The 14,644-nt window shown below is 39.0% G+C and overlaps 3 protein-coding genes across 3 annotated transcripts; 1 reads left to right on the forward strand and 2 right to left on the reverse strand.

Moving 5' to 3' along the window:
- Positions 1-48: 48 nt before the first annotated feature.
- Positions 49-5,246, reverse strand: prdx3 (peroxiredoxin 3). The gene is made up of 7 exons (XM_010734537.3): positions 5,125-5,246; positions 3,367-3,478; positions 2,496-2,637; positions 2,182-2,317; positions 1,859-1,962; positions 981-1,146; positions 49-244 (listed from the first exon to the last, which is right to left on the reverse strand). The coding sequence occupies exons 1-7, from the start codon at positions 5,158-5,160 to the stop codon at positions 194-196; spliced, it is 747 nt and encodes a 248-aa protein (XP_010732839.2). The 5' UTR covers positions 5,161-5,246; the 3' UTR covers positions 49-193.
- Positions 5,247-5,617: 371 nt separating this feature from the next.
- On the forward strand, positions 5,618-9,988 carry sfxn4 (sideroflexin 4). Its single transcript, XM_019254556.2, has 14 exons — positions 5,618-5,785; positions 5,911-5,976; positions 6,051-6,107; positions 6,190-6,216; positions 6,412-6,466; positions 7,877-7,902; positions 7,982-8,035; positions 8,117-8,179; positions 8,334-8,402; positions 8,496-8,586; positions 8,743-8,858; positions 8,944-9,029; positions 9,106-9,223; positions 9,299-9,988. The coding sequence occupies exons 1-14, from the start codon at positions 5,747-5,749 to the stop codon at positions 9,374-9,376; spliced, it is 945 nt and encodes a 314-aa protein (XP_019110101.1). The 5' UTR covers positions 5,618-5,746; the 3' UTR covers positions 9,377-9,988.
- A 482-nt stretch (positions 9,989-10,470) lies between these two features.
- Positions 10,471-13,473, reverse strand: dennd10 (DENN domain containing 10). Its single transcript, XM_010734540.3, has 10 exons — positions 13,304-13,473; positions 13,163-13,217; positions 12,669-12,865; positions 12,474-12,553; positions 12,241-12,389; positions 11,734-11,845; positions 11,533-11,633; positions 11,288-11,395; positions 11,090-11,184; positions 10,471-11,007 (listed from the first exon to the last, which is right to left on the reverse strand). Exons 2-10 carry the CDS (start codon positions 13,206-13,208, stop codon positions 10,840-10,842), a joined length of 1,056 nt encoding a protein of 351 aa, XP_010732842.1. The 5' UTR covers positions 13,209-13,217; positions 13,304-13,473; the 3' UTR covers positions 10,471-10,839.
- Between the last annotated feature and the right edge of the window lie 1,171 nt (positions 13,474-14,644).

Below are 14,644 nucleotides of genomic sequence, written 5' to 3' on the forward strand. Positions count from 1 at the left end.
AAATGAACAAAGCACAAAGTTTCAGATCAGTCAGGACTGACACATGAATCAAAAACAAAGAGCTGTCATTTATTAAGAATAGATTTACTAGTGTATTCAGATACATGTAAGTACGTGCAACTTTAACTGTAAACTAATACAATTGATTTGTATCATTCACTGCTCTAGGTGAGAGTTGTCAACTTTGTCTTCTTCAGTTGACTTTTTCAAAGTACTCTTTGGATCCATCTGGAGTTGGTTTGATCTGAAATGCAAACAGTTACACAAAAACAAAGTTAACATTTTTTAGGCTTTCTTTCAAGCTTTATTTTTGATAGAGACAGCTGAAGCGTGACAGGACTGTGGGGAGAAAGAGATGGGGAATGACACGTAGCAAAGGGCTGCAGGTTGGATTCGAACCCTGGGCCGCTGTGGCAAGGCTTATACTGTACATGGAGCGGGTGCTCTACCAGCTGAGCTAATTGACACCCCAAAGTTTAAATATTTTAAACATCAAATTAAATGAATTTCCAGGCCCAAATCTACTCAAATTCAAGGACCCAACATGGCTTAGTTCGGACATGGATTAAGGTTAATTACTGCTTCAATGTTGAGAATTTGTATAATGAGAACCAACCGGCTTAACAGAAGAGAGGGAGGCTTAAATCTCTGAACACTTCTTAGTTGTGCAGAGAAAACTTGATTTTATATTCTTGTTTAAAATATATAATTTCAAGCTTTTTAAATGACCCATGTCTTTTTCTTTATTTTAAAGGCCTGAATTCTTTTCCCCTGAAATTCACAAACTTGATAGAATTTCCAGGACCTGTGGGAACCAAGTTTATAGCATAAATTACTTTTAAATTCATATCCTGTACAGATACATAGTCACACACACTTCTAGTAAATAAACTGACAAAATAAACAACAAATAGGAAGTACTGAATGTACTGAGTAGGATGGATCATTTACAGATGCTATCAGAGGTCGAAGGAACTCACCGTTGGGGAATTAGGGGTCCAGCTGGCCGGACAAACCTCGCCGTGGGTCTCCACAAACTGGAACGCCTTCACCAAACGGAGGGTCTCTTCTACGCAACGGCCCACTGGCAGGTCGTTCACACTCATGTGCTTCACCACACCATTTGGATCAATGATGAACAGGCCCCTGAGGGACAATAAGAAGATAAACATACAGGCAACAATAAACATTCAGTTCTGCTCATCAACACAAATCAGTACCATAGATATACAAAGTAACAGTTGTAACAATAGCAGCAACAGTAGTAATCTGCAAACATAGAAAAATAAATAGCAGCAGCTTGTGGTTGAACTTTGTTCTCCATGTGCTTCCCCTGGGTCCAAACTTTCCAGACTCCACCATTAATACACTTCTAAAGATTTTTTTTCCATTGACACTGTGGTTGTGAGTAAATGATTATTAAACTGACATCGTGCACATATGCCGCTTGTACTGTAACAGCCATATGTAACATATGGCTGACATTTTTATCTAGAGAACACAGATTGAGTCTAAGAGCAAAATAAAATTCAGTGAAAGGCTGGGAGCATTTAGAAAAAAAAAAACTGTAAAATATTGTGACATGACAAACATTAGCAGCTGTAATGGTGTAACATTAACAGTAACAGTAGTTAAGTGACAAGTCCTTCTGGGTTCTTAACCGACCTTCTACTCTACTCGTCTTTTCTGCGTTTCTTCACTGCAGCAGCAAATAAACTACACAAGTACATACAATGATAACTGGTGTTAATTGTGCTAGACACTTCATTCAAATATTTAAAATTGTCGAACAGCATTTGCATGTCCTGTGATGGCAGCTTTGAATAGATGTTTCCTATAGAGCACACAATGAGCCCACCTCAGTGCAATGCCTGGACCCTCCAGCAGCACCCCGTAGTCTCTAGAGATCTGCTTGTTGAGGTCGGACAGCAGGGGGATGTGGATGTGGCCCAAACCTCCAGTCTAACAGAAATAATACTGTTAAATTACTGCTACTGATACAGATAATAATAATGCATTTCAGATGATGTCGGCATTATAAAGTGTTGTGAAGACAATAGACGCACAGTACCCGCAGGTCAGTCATTTACCAAAGGCTTCTTTATGGCCCACATTAAAGGAGGAGTTGCACCTTGCACCATGTGTGTTACTGAATGATTGGAGGGGAATGAGGGAGGGTACCTTGCGTGGAGTGTTGATCCAGGCCAGGTGGGTGAAGTGAGAATCCACAGATACACCCACCACCTCACAGTTAACGTCGTGGAACTCGTTGGCCTTGTCGCTAAATGAGATGATCTCCGTCGGACACACGAAGGTGCTGCAAAGTGGCAAACACAGAGAGAAACAAAATGTTTACTGACCCAATCACAGAGACGAGCACAGAGTGATGGGATGAAATTTCTACCTTCTTAAATTCCTCGATGTATATTTGAATCAAAGGTAGGGAAATCGTGTTTTTCACGCCATCATTCTTCATGTGCGACACAAATACTCACAAATCCAGTGGGTAGAAGAAGAGGACCAGGTATTTGCCCTTGAAATCAGCGAGGCTCATCTCCTTGAACTCCCCATTGTGGACAGCTGTGGCTTTAAAAGCAGGAGCAGGCTGAGTGACAGCAGGAGTCCATCTGGAAGTGCCTGATACAGAAAAGTCAAACACTGTTTATTCTCTATTACCATTTGCTTTGTAAAACCAAAGTAAGAGACATCAGACTGAAAACATCTGAAGTGAGGGTGCTGCTGCAAATTCTCATTTTTGATATAAAAACATTGATCCACATGGACGACAGCATTTTTTTATTTACTCATGGGAGCCATTTACAGTGATATTGAAAAGGTAATAAATTATGATAAAACCATAAAAACTACAAAAACTAACTAACAAAACAAGTTACTGAATGTTCTGCTGTATGAGTTTATTTCCGATCGCTTCTTTGCCAAAAAAACATTAATTTACATATTCTATGCGTGACGGGGCATAAAGTTTTCTAATATATTCCAACAACAAAATAAAAAGTAATATTGTGATATATTATTATTCTCCAACTAGAATCACACCACAGAACAATAAATACTGCATTATCTTTGTTTATCTCGACATTCTGCTGAAGAAAACAACTAAACAATCAGCTGGTTGTTTTCTAAATTAACTGATGAGTCACTCGGTCTATAAAATGTCAGGAAATAATGAAAAAATGTTAGTCACAATCTCCCAGAGCTTAAGTTTCACACAGCTCAGTCTAAAATCCAAAAGGTATTCAGATGAATCAATTATTAAGATTGTAGCAAATCAATTTTTTAGCCAATCGATGCATCGTTTATGCTCTAGCCATCTTTTAAAAAATGAGACTGTGGTTTTGTACATACTGGTAGAGAAACAGGCTCTCTGAAGTGCAGGAGTGGTGAGGGCTCTCACAGCTCCTGATGCTCCATGTCGAGAGGCTGCTGTGACATTCAGCCCTCCTGCTGCAACGCTCGCCTAAAGAAAAGACATCAATACAACATGAATGCACTTCACTATCACTGTACCTGTATGATTATATTTCACAATCAAACATAGTTAGAAAACATAGTTATGCATATTATATTCCATTTCCGCCACATTATGCAAATGGTGCGCTCTAAATCTTACACACTGGACCTTTAATGGAAATATTTAGTTCATACATCAATTAAAAAAGTGATGCTGCTCTGATGTCTATGGGTTTTAAAGTGAGCCATGAAGCACTTGTGACCAAACCTCAATCAGTGACATCACAGCAGGTGCTCTTATATATATAGCAGACATGTTGAGTGAATCATAGGTGTTACTGATAACACTGATGATTGTTCTGTTCTATTCACGTGTCCACATCATGTCGAGTCATGTCACGTCAAGACAGTGAGAAATTACCAAAATACCAAAATACCAGGACCCTGAAACTGAGACAGTCAAACAGAAGTCAACTAGCACTAATTGTATTATTTACACCTGTGAATTTACTATTGTAACACGTCAAAATAACAACTGTGTTGATAAATATATTTTCTATAGTTTAAGTTCTAACTCAACTCCTCCAAAGCTACTCTGTCTGCAAGAAATGTTTGTTTTATCAATACTACTCATGGCCTACAACCATGTTTTTGTATGATTTTCAAGCCATAGACTAAACAGACAACAACTGTGAAATCACACAACAACAACAACAACAAATGTTCAAACATATAACCATATAAATAAATAATTTAACATTGTTAGAGAGAGAGAGAGAGAGCTGCCATTTATTTTACTTTGTGCTGCTTGCCACAGTAAAGACAGCAATATACCACAAGCTATTTTTCTGCATTATACACCAGAAGAAAAAAAAGGAAAAAAAGTTTCATACTAGCACATATTGAAAAACATATATACCAATAATGATATATCCAATTTCATTGTCGTCCTGCACACAGTACACATGTTGACACATCGCAGATAAGGCACAGGTATAATAATAATAATAATAATAATAATAATAATAATAATAATAACAACAATAATTAAGTGTTATTTTATTAAGTGTATGTGCTGATGCTTACTGGCATGGCTTACAGCAGCATTTCAACACAACACACTGCCTGTCATGAATTAATGTCATTGGTTAAACCTCTGCTTTACCTGTTACATGTTACATTCATAGTGTCCATTGTGGAGAAGGTCTGTGGTAATGAAAACTATGTAAAGAGCATGACTCATCAGTATTGACCTTCACAAACAAAGACAGACTGTTATAAAAACATAACAGGGATTATGACTTTGCACTTTTATGAAAATGAACTAATATATTGGGGAACATACCAAACAAAGCTACTTTTATTTTTGCTGGAGGTTTAGAAGGAAACATTTAATTACTCTGCTAATTGGCTTGAAATTATTATCATATGAGTATTTATTGAGGACCATGTCGGTCCAAAGCAGTGGCCGCGAACCAGAGATTTGTCACCACGGTGTCATCTGGTTGAAACGTGCGACACAGACGACATGACAGCGCCTCAGTGCAGAGCTGAGCCATTCACCAACAGCTGCTACCGACACCAGTTCATTACTGAGGAATGAACAGCAGCAGAGTGAGGAGAGGAAATGTGGCGCATGTTGTAAAAACTTACAGAGGTCCTGAGCAGTCTTCCAATGGTGGCTGCCATTTTGGATTATGTCAGGGAGGAGGGCGGTTTGAGCAGGTTACTACGTCATGTACGCACGTGCTCCAAGCAAACTTGTCCTCTGAAAATCAAAAATAATAATAATAATAAAATATTCACTAGTATTATATTTGGTTGTGTTTGGTGATTATAACTTGAGTTTAATTCGCGAACTTTAAAAATAGCGGCGAAGACAAAAACAAGCTGTCATGATGCCTTCAGGTGCTCAAGTTCAATACATCTCTTTCCAACCAATCGGATGCAGAAGATTACAAATTCCTTACGTCGCTTTAGGTGTTTGGTTTATTGCTCAAAAAGCTATTGTTGTTGAAATGTTGCTTTATTTGTACGTCCAAACGTTCAGCATCAAATTGTGCTCTCTGCTGAATAAACTTTAATTTGGATATGATGTGATATATAACGTCCGATTATTCCGGTGACCCTGAATGTATCATGAACCCGCCCCCAAGTGAACACGCGGAAGCAGTTTGTAAGTAGAACTTGACCTCAGCAGCAGGAGAGGTCCATGCTGCTGAAATGTTTTTATAATTGAATGAATGTATGAGGAGTAGATGTGTTGGTCGCTCTAATGGATCCTAATCTGCTGTACTGGAAGAGCGAGGGACAGGTGAGTGTGCACAGCAGTGTGTTAACACACAGAGGATATGTCATATTCAGTCAGTCACCATGAAACTCTGTTTGCATCTTGGTTCCTCTGATGTTGTGTTGAATTGTAGCTTTCCTTCTTGTCAGTCTTTCCTCAGCCGGCTGCAGATCTGGGTTAATCTCCTTGATCCAACCTCCCTGCTTTCCTCTGATGTAAGTAGCAGCCACTTCAGTGATCTCATGCTGTGAGATGAATAGCAAATATCTGATGATACTGCTCTCCACAGGCTGAAATACAGAAGGCCCACGCACGTCTTGGAAGTGTAGAGAAACTAAATGAAAAGGTCAGATTATGTTTAAGAACTGAACAGTAAATCTTCATGAACCTACCCGTGCGTATTAATTTGAATCTGTTTCCTGCTCTAGGACGGACATGCACCCGTCCTCTCACTTGTAAGTCTTCCAAGAAACAGAACACTGCACATAACATCAGATTTCACGTGTGTTGTTTTGCATCTGCATCTACCGATGTGTTTATATCTCTGAACGTGTCCAGATGTTTCATCCTCTGGAATCTGTGCTGTCCAGAGTTGATTGTCTCTTCTGTGTAATGTAATAAAATAATAATGACTGCTTCTGTGTTAACAGTCGTCTGTCCACGCTGATTCTGGTGCGGCTCTTCCACTAATTTTCCGCCCTCCAGGTACAGGCTTTTAGCCCCTTTTGAGAGTTTCCATCCATTATTCAAATGAACTTAGGATGTTGTGCTTTTGTATCATGTAATATAGAAGAAGAAGATATACTTTATTAATACCTCGATGGGGAAATTCTTTTTTCACTCTATTTTTATTTACATGCATTTTAACCCGGACACACACACATGCAGTACAACGGCATAGACATGCAAATGCCAGTCCACCTTCCATATTTTTGGTCCATGTGGGACTTGAACCAGCCCCCCTCCGGTTCCCAAGCCAAGTCCCTATGGACTGAGCTACTGCCGCTACGGCCTCTTTGCCAATTCTTGTTGGGGTTTAGGTTCTCTTCAGGGACGTCACTAGGTTTAAGAAACTGGGGTGGCTTAGCCCATAGAGGAGAAAAGTTAAAGCGCGCGCCGAAAATTTTTTCAGAGCACCAATTAAAGCTTTGTCAATCAATTGATTAATCTAAGACAATGACGCCTCCTTCAGCTGCTTTACCAGCTAAACAACACCAGTTAAATTGTGCTAAAATACAAATAAAAACAATTGCAGGTGCCATACATACCTGCACAAAATGAATAGGGCAAGTGTTTCATAACTCATCATCATGGAAACATTATACAGGAGAAGACTGTTCTCTAACCACCACCCTAGACTTACCAACATCTTCATAAACCAGGCCATCACGATGGTTAACTCCCCTGCCCCTCTTTCACCCATCCTATTTTCCCCTCCACCTGCCAGAAAACTAGAAATCTGCACCAATGTGGAGCCATTAAACCACTTACTTACTTAACCACTCTTACTTTCTTGAAAAAGGCTCTAATGTCCATCCTTCACCCATGCGTTCGCGCTCTGCTCTTGCCGCTGTGAGGTTCGGCTCTGTGTACTTCAGAGGTAAACACGCAAGCGGCAGTGAGCAGGGTCGCATGGAAAACATGGACTGGAATTTCAGTGATGTGGGCGTTCTCTATATGAAAAAGTGGAATGGATTGTATAATGACGCACTGAAGGGGCTCTCTCTACCATACCCGATGAAATGAGATTTATGATCATATTTAAGTGAATAATGACAGTTTATATGATTATTGGTTTAAACTCATATTCTGGCCACTTTGTATTGCATAAATAGGCATTTTTTTGTGAAAAAAAAATGTAATAAATAAAAATAATAATAAAACACCACCAAATTATTTAGGGGGGCTTGAGAATATTTTAGGGGGGCTGAAGCCCCCCTAAAATAGGCCTAGTGACGCCACTGGTTCTCTTCCAGCTGCATTAAATTAGTATTTAAACATCTGAAATGATATTGTTCAAACTTTGTATGTACATTATTATGATGACATTGTGTCACTGAAAGACTTGATGTAAAAGAGATGCTAATGCTCTTGTTTGTGTCATTTTCTTTCCAGCATTTTTGCCAATTTCAGCTCCTCTGGTACGTGAGCCATTCAGCAAATATATAATGACACACGATCGTGGCTGCATAATGAACTTTTTTTAAAACCTCTTTTTAGGTGGTTGCCAGCCTTTTGCCACATAGCAGGGTCAAACCCGTTCTCTTTTGGCAGGTAATGAAGTATATTCATCATATTTCTATAAATATATTACATGTGGCTATAACACAGTGTACGTTAATGTTTTTTTTTCAGTTCTTGCTGCAGAGCTACAGTGCTGGCTTCAACCATGCAAACAGAAATTCTTCATCAGAGCAGGTATTACACAGTATACATATTCAGATACTGAGTTATGAGATACTGTCACCACTCAAAATGACTCTCATTTGTATGACTCATCAATTAATCTTCAGTATTTTAATCTGTCTTCAGTCAAACGTCCTCCCTCTGTTTCTTTCTCTCTCACTGACAGGGTCAGAAGACGTCTTTGAAGCAGTTTCTGTTGATCGCTGGGACAGTTTCCTATGCCACATGTGCAGGGGTGTGTATGATGTGATAACTTATGTTGTGTTTCAAGTAAAAAAAAAAAAAGACTTAAGACTTTTTTTAAAATTTCATGCATCTTTTATTTCAGGCCCTTCCTCAAATTTTCATTAATCGACTTGGTGTAAGAAGCGCACCAATCCAGACGTTCTTTAGATCGATATTACCAATCCCACTCTCAGGTGAGTTCTTTACCTCTAACATTAAAATACTGTAGCATGAATAATAGTATGTCATAAATAGTTAGATAAATCTTTAACCTTTTTTTCCTTTTGATTCATAAAGTCAGCTGGACGCAGTAATAACAGCTACTAAACATCTTGTGTAACTCTCTCCAGCTGCTCTGGCCCTCTTTAATGTGTTTACTGTCAGAAGTGAGGAGTCAGAAAATGGCATCCAAGTATTTGATTCCAGTGGAAATCCTGTCGGCCTCTCTAAAGCAGCAGCAGAAAAGGTAAAAAAGAAAAAAAAGAGACTTTTCAAAAATTCTCTCCTCACTGAAAACTTTCAGTGCTAAATATTTGTTTCCTTTTGTTCAGGCTGTGAGAGAAACCGCATTGTCAAGAGCGGCCCTATTTGGCACAACCGCCGCTGTCCCTAATCTCCTGGTTTTTCTCTTACAGAGGTCGGTCACTTTTAAATGTAGTTCTGTTTACATGGACAAAATAAATAGCACCTTAATCAGAGATCTTCCTTTACAGAAGAAGACTTTTCCAGAGGAATGCTCTGCTGGTCGCTCCTCTCCGTCACATAAGTGTTGCGCTTGTTCTGGGCTTGATGATCCCCGTCTCGTTCAGTCTCTTTCCACAACTAGGAACAGTAAGATCCTTGATCCTGCAGTGCTGTAATGTTTTCCCTGTGATGAACTCAGCTGACATTGACCTTGTTTTGCAGATAAAGAAGGAAAACGTGGAGGAGGAGCTGCAGGCTGCAGTGGAGGATGGGCAGTTATACTACCACAGAGGACTCTGATGAAGCTGCTTACACGGATACAAAAATCAACCAAAGTCAAATATTGCCATCACTGAACGGCGTCATAGTCAATGTCTTCTTCATGCAGCTTAAAATGTACGATGCATCTAACAGACTCAAAGATGAAATGCAGCTTTTTCTACATGTTTTCATGTCAAATATTTAATTTAAAACACTTATTAAAACATACAACAAGCTCTTTGATAGTAAATTTATTTAGTTGGAATATTAGGTGTATTTAGACATAGGAAATATTACATCAATTCATGAAAATACATTTACTTTTCATAGTTACATGAGCATGTGTATGTACTGGACTACTGTGTCTTATCTGAAATACTGAGGCAAAAAAAACCATCCTTTTGGCAATGCATGTAAAAAACTAAAACAACAGCGCTAATTACACATTCATATAAACAAAAGTAGAACCTGAAGATGCACATAATGTAATAACAATGCATACATGGAAGCACCAATCATTATTTGATGAGGAACAGTTCATTTGTTTTAATATATATATTAAAAAAAGCCTTTTTGTAAAAGCTTCATAACACAACACAGTCTGCTTGTAATTCAGTTGTGCAGCTCTCAAGTCATTAGTAAAATACAATTTTTAAAAAAAAATGTAAAACCTACATGTTGTACAACCTTTCTATCAACTAACCCAAGTTCTAGTTACATCTGAGCTACTTCAGCTGAATTTACATATATATATATATATACACAAACATATCTCTATGTGGGTCTGACTCTTCACATTGAGCAACGTTTCACACAAGGTACAAGTTCTGTGAAGTACTGCTTTTCACTGGAGCTGAAGCTAACATCTGGATAACCTATCAGAGATATACCAGCTTATTTGTCACCATTTCATGACACTAAGTCCTAACATTAAAGTATAAGGCTATCATGAGCATATTTTTTTCCTTTTTCACCAAATTCTATGAAAATCCCAAAATGGAGAGCCTGTTAGTTCATCTTCAAATACTTTAAGACTATTTTCTGTAGCACTTAGTTCCGAGTCCATAATTTGTTAAACGGAGTCGCAAATATATAGTTAGATTTTTCTTTTCTTTCTGTGAATTGATACACATTTGGTGCTGTCATGAGGCAGCAGGAACACATCTCCCAGTTTAACAATGCAACTCATTGTTGTGGAATCAGATACATAAGCTTCGGATACAAAGACAATACCTAATATGATCAATTCATTGTTCATTTTGGTCTTTTCATGGGTTTTAACAAGGATTGCCAAACGTATCCTTTGACTCTATGATGTGAAACATCCTGGTATTGGTACAAGATGCGTCATGTGACATATTAGTACAACACTGGACGATACAATTTGATCCAAGTGACACTTTCTCACTTAATACAGTAATTATCCCAAAATCTACAAACCAGCACAGCACAGCACAGAGTCTGTGCTGCTGACACCCGCAGTACACTGTCTTAGAACACGTTTATATCCGTAAGAGCTGCTCAGCAGCTGCCAAATGAAAGAGGAAGTTCTCTGTTGCCGGAGGGAAATGATGTTGCTTTAAAACTTCCAATGTAATTTTGGAGTCTTCACACTCGTTAGCCAGGGCCACCAAGTTGGTAAGAATCTCTTTAGTCTTGATAGAAATATCCTGTGAATTTAAGTGTGGTTGTCATGTTAGATTACAGGCTACATTTACTGACAACTGGATTGAATGCAGACATGTTTCTCACCTTAATGACCTGACTATCTGACCTGTCGGCATCCTCTGCAGACTGGACAATAAGGTGGCCAACTTCCTTATGTAACTTCCCCATAGCCATGGCCTCTGTGGTGAGATACTGAACATCAGTCTGCAGGAAATGCGGTCCTTCTCTCAGAAATCAAAGCGTTCTTAGAAACATACTGCTGTCTCTTTGAACATACTGTACCTTTGGCACTCTGGGATACTGTGATGACGCTGTCTGGGAGGTTCACATACACATCAAACAAGTCCGATCTGTTGCTCACTTCAGGATCTACAAATCCTGCTACATACCCTGCAGAGAAAGCAAACATATTGGCGCATACATAATTTATTTCCCCGCTGTGAGATCATAGTGATCATAGTGCAGATGGTGGCTGATCGCCAACCATAAGGAGGTTTACTGTTAATTAAACCAGAAGGAGGCCTCACCGGGGCATTTCTTCAGATCCTCCAGCTCAATATCCATCAGATGCACGTACGGGTGCAGGATGGACCAGTCTTTCCTGTGCCATGTCAGAGTGGGCAGTACTCTAAGAGGAAACAAATAAAGAATTAACCACAGATGACAATACTCTCCACTGCAAACCAAAGTTTACAGCCAATTTTGTCCAATTTAATTCTCAAAGGCACCTTGTAAACTCCAACAAGGCTTCAATCCGTGGGTGATGGACAACGATCCTCTTCTTCAGCATTAGAGCGGTGTACAGGATGATGGTCTCCATACCAAACTGGGACACCACATCTGACATGAAACAAAACATGAAAGTAAACTACATGAGCCACTCTCAAGTCAACCACTCTCAATTTAACTTCACTGCTGTCTTTTAGCATCAGATATCACCTTTGCCACTGTAAACAGGTGATAAGAACACCTACGACTGCCATCTGACACAGCATGACAGCTGCAGGTGCATGTAGAACTTTTTATTTCAAGGTTCAAGGTTGCTTTTTATTGTCTCTCTAAAAAGAAAATTGTCTTGGGTTGAAAGCATGAAAACAGGACATGTCAGCAGAAGTGCATAAATGGAAATAATGTCAGAATTTACAATTAACTACAAGAATCTTACTGGCACACAATAACACAATGTGAGTATATAATTACATGTTGTCTTGAGACAAAAAAAAGTGGTGTCTCACCTTTGACTGAACCGGCCAAGTACGCTTTCCGGACATCATAGTCTTTAATTAGAAATGAGCCGTTTTCATCACTCTGACAAATTCCTTTGGTGAGGACGGTGACGTAAGCCTCCATCATTTTCACCGGACTGCCATGTTTGATGTACATCCTGGACAATAAACAAACTCAAATGAAGAAACACTCTTTAAAAGACAAAACATACAAAGAGTTTGGTCTGAACTTCACACTGTACCTGCAGAGGATTCTGCTAAGTGCAGCATACTTCTCTGGGTTGAAGTCTTTCGCTGTGACAACTATTGAAAAATGAGTGACCTTGAAGGGGAAAAACAGACAAAAATACAACTTAATGCAAACGTTAGATACAGAAATGCTTCCCTCTCGTTGTTGCTTATTGAAGATCTGACAGCAGAGTCTGTGCACTCTGTACCTTGTTCAGCGCTGTGGGCTCCTGTACCTCCACCGTGGTGATGTAGTACCACGTACGACAGAACTGACCAAACACAAAGGTGTGGAAATCCCGGCCGTCCTGTGTCAGACAGCACTTCCTGAGCAGGACTTGCCTCAGGTCCGAGCCCACAGAGGGGTAGCACCACACCCACAGTGTGTCTCCATTCACATCTTTCTCTGATGAGAGGATAAATCAAACCATATGTTATAATCTGAACATATTAGACGAGGGGCAGACTTTAAAAAGTATCTGTCACATGGTGCTCTGTGTTACTGGATGCATTCATCATGAATACTGCCTAACATGCAGAACTAATGAACCACTGAGGGACAGGAATCTCTGCTGATGAGATGCTTTTGGTATCACATTGGTGTCATGTGACTGTCCTGCACGTACAGAGAGTCTGAGGCGCCAACTTCGCTTGAAAACCAAATAAATAAATAAACAAACAAGAAAAGTGAAGTGAAACTCACCGATTAGTCCGACGCTTAACATAAACTGCGTTTCAGTAGCTGCCATATCCCATACCTGAAAGAGTTCACAGACACAAGTCAACACAGACACAGACCATCAAAGCATGTTTGTCTGTGGACATCAACGGGACCGTGAAGTACCCTGAGAGCTCCCGCTGGGTCCGAACAGCAGACTGCGACGCCGGGCGGGTGAAAGAAGCAGTCGGTGTGTTGGACACTTGTCAGTGGCCTGGGTGTGATCTCTGCTGTCAACAGACTTTCCTCCCTGTGCGAAAACCCTCTTCCTCCTTCCGGGGACAGGAGGATTGTGCAGGAGGAGACACGCTGCTGACAGCCAATCAGAGCTGGCGACAGGTCAGCCGTAATGATGCGTTCACGGCTACTGAAATTATACAAATATACAAACTTTTTTTTTTCTTTAAAAAAAGGTAAAATAAAATAAAATAAAACAAAAGATTCGACCTACACTTCTGATTGGATGAGACAATTTTGCATTTTGTATAAATTAGAAATCAGCTGATACAGTAAAATAGTAATCTAACTATATTTTGGGCAAATATAAACGAAATATATGTTTAATAATGTACTAATACTACTGTAGTTTTTTTTTTTTTCATTAGAATGTCACAAGACTCAAGTCAAAAATAGTAATGTCATTTTCCTTCACTGGCAAAAAAAACACGTCTGTATGAAGAAAAAACAACCAGCATCACAGGTTTCTTTTGATGGTTTCTCTATGATATTTGTGTCGTAAGCCACACTATGATCTTAAAAGTGAGTGTCAGTGTTAATTTGCTGTCACATGAAGGTTTGGAGAAGCTTCTCTTCATTTCCAGCATGTTTCAGTCTATAAAACTGACCTACAAAACACCGTGGAAATGATAATTTATGCAAGCAATATATTTTATTTTGGTGTCAAAACTCTTGCACAAACAAACAAGCAACAAAAAAAAGTCTACTAAAAAATACAAATCTTTATTTGGATGGATGATGTAGGGCTTTGTTTCGGACATGCAATTTAGTACGAAGCCTACATAGTTTAATATAACGATATTACGAGGGTTGCATGAACGCACCATCATGGGAGCGCATACGGGAACTTTATACACCCAAAGTTGCCAGGTTTGTTAAAAAAAAACAAAAAACCCTTTGTAGGTTTCATGGTGTTATTATCATTTTATAATCTAGTCAGTGGGAATATTTATTAAAAATAAATCCTAAAAGATTATACTAGTTAGAACAATTTTCAATATCTTAGATTTCACACATTTACTTATTTGATACGTTTTAATGAATACTTATGGTCACCAATACGTGGGTTCTTGATAATATGCGGCAGTAAACACATACCAGAGACTAAATCCAGCATTTTCCAACATATTAACTCATACAGATGATACACATAGCAAGTGGCTGTTATGAAGATGTACCAATTACCATTTAATATAAAATGTTTAAACGTGACAAACGTGTTAAATTATT

The sequence above is a fragment of the Larimichthys crocea genome, unplaced genomic scaffold, assembly GCF_000972845.2.
Source record: "Larimichthys crocea isolate SSNF unplaced genomic scaffold, L_crocea_2.0 scaffold271, whole genome shotgun sequence".
Taxonomy (NCBI): Eukaryota; Metazoa; Chordata; class Actinopteri; family Sciaenidae; genus Larimichthys; species Larimichthys crocea.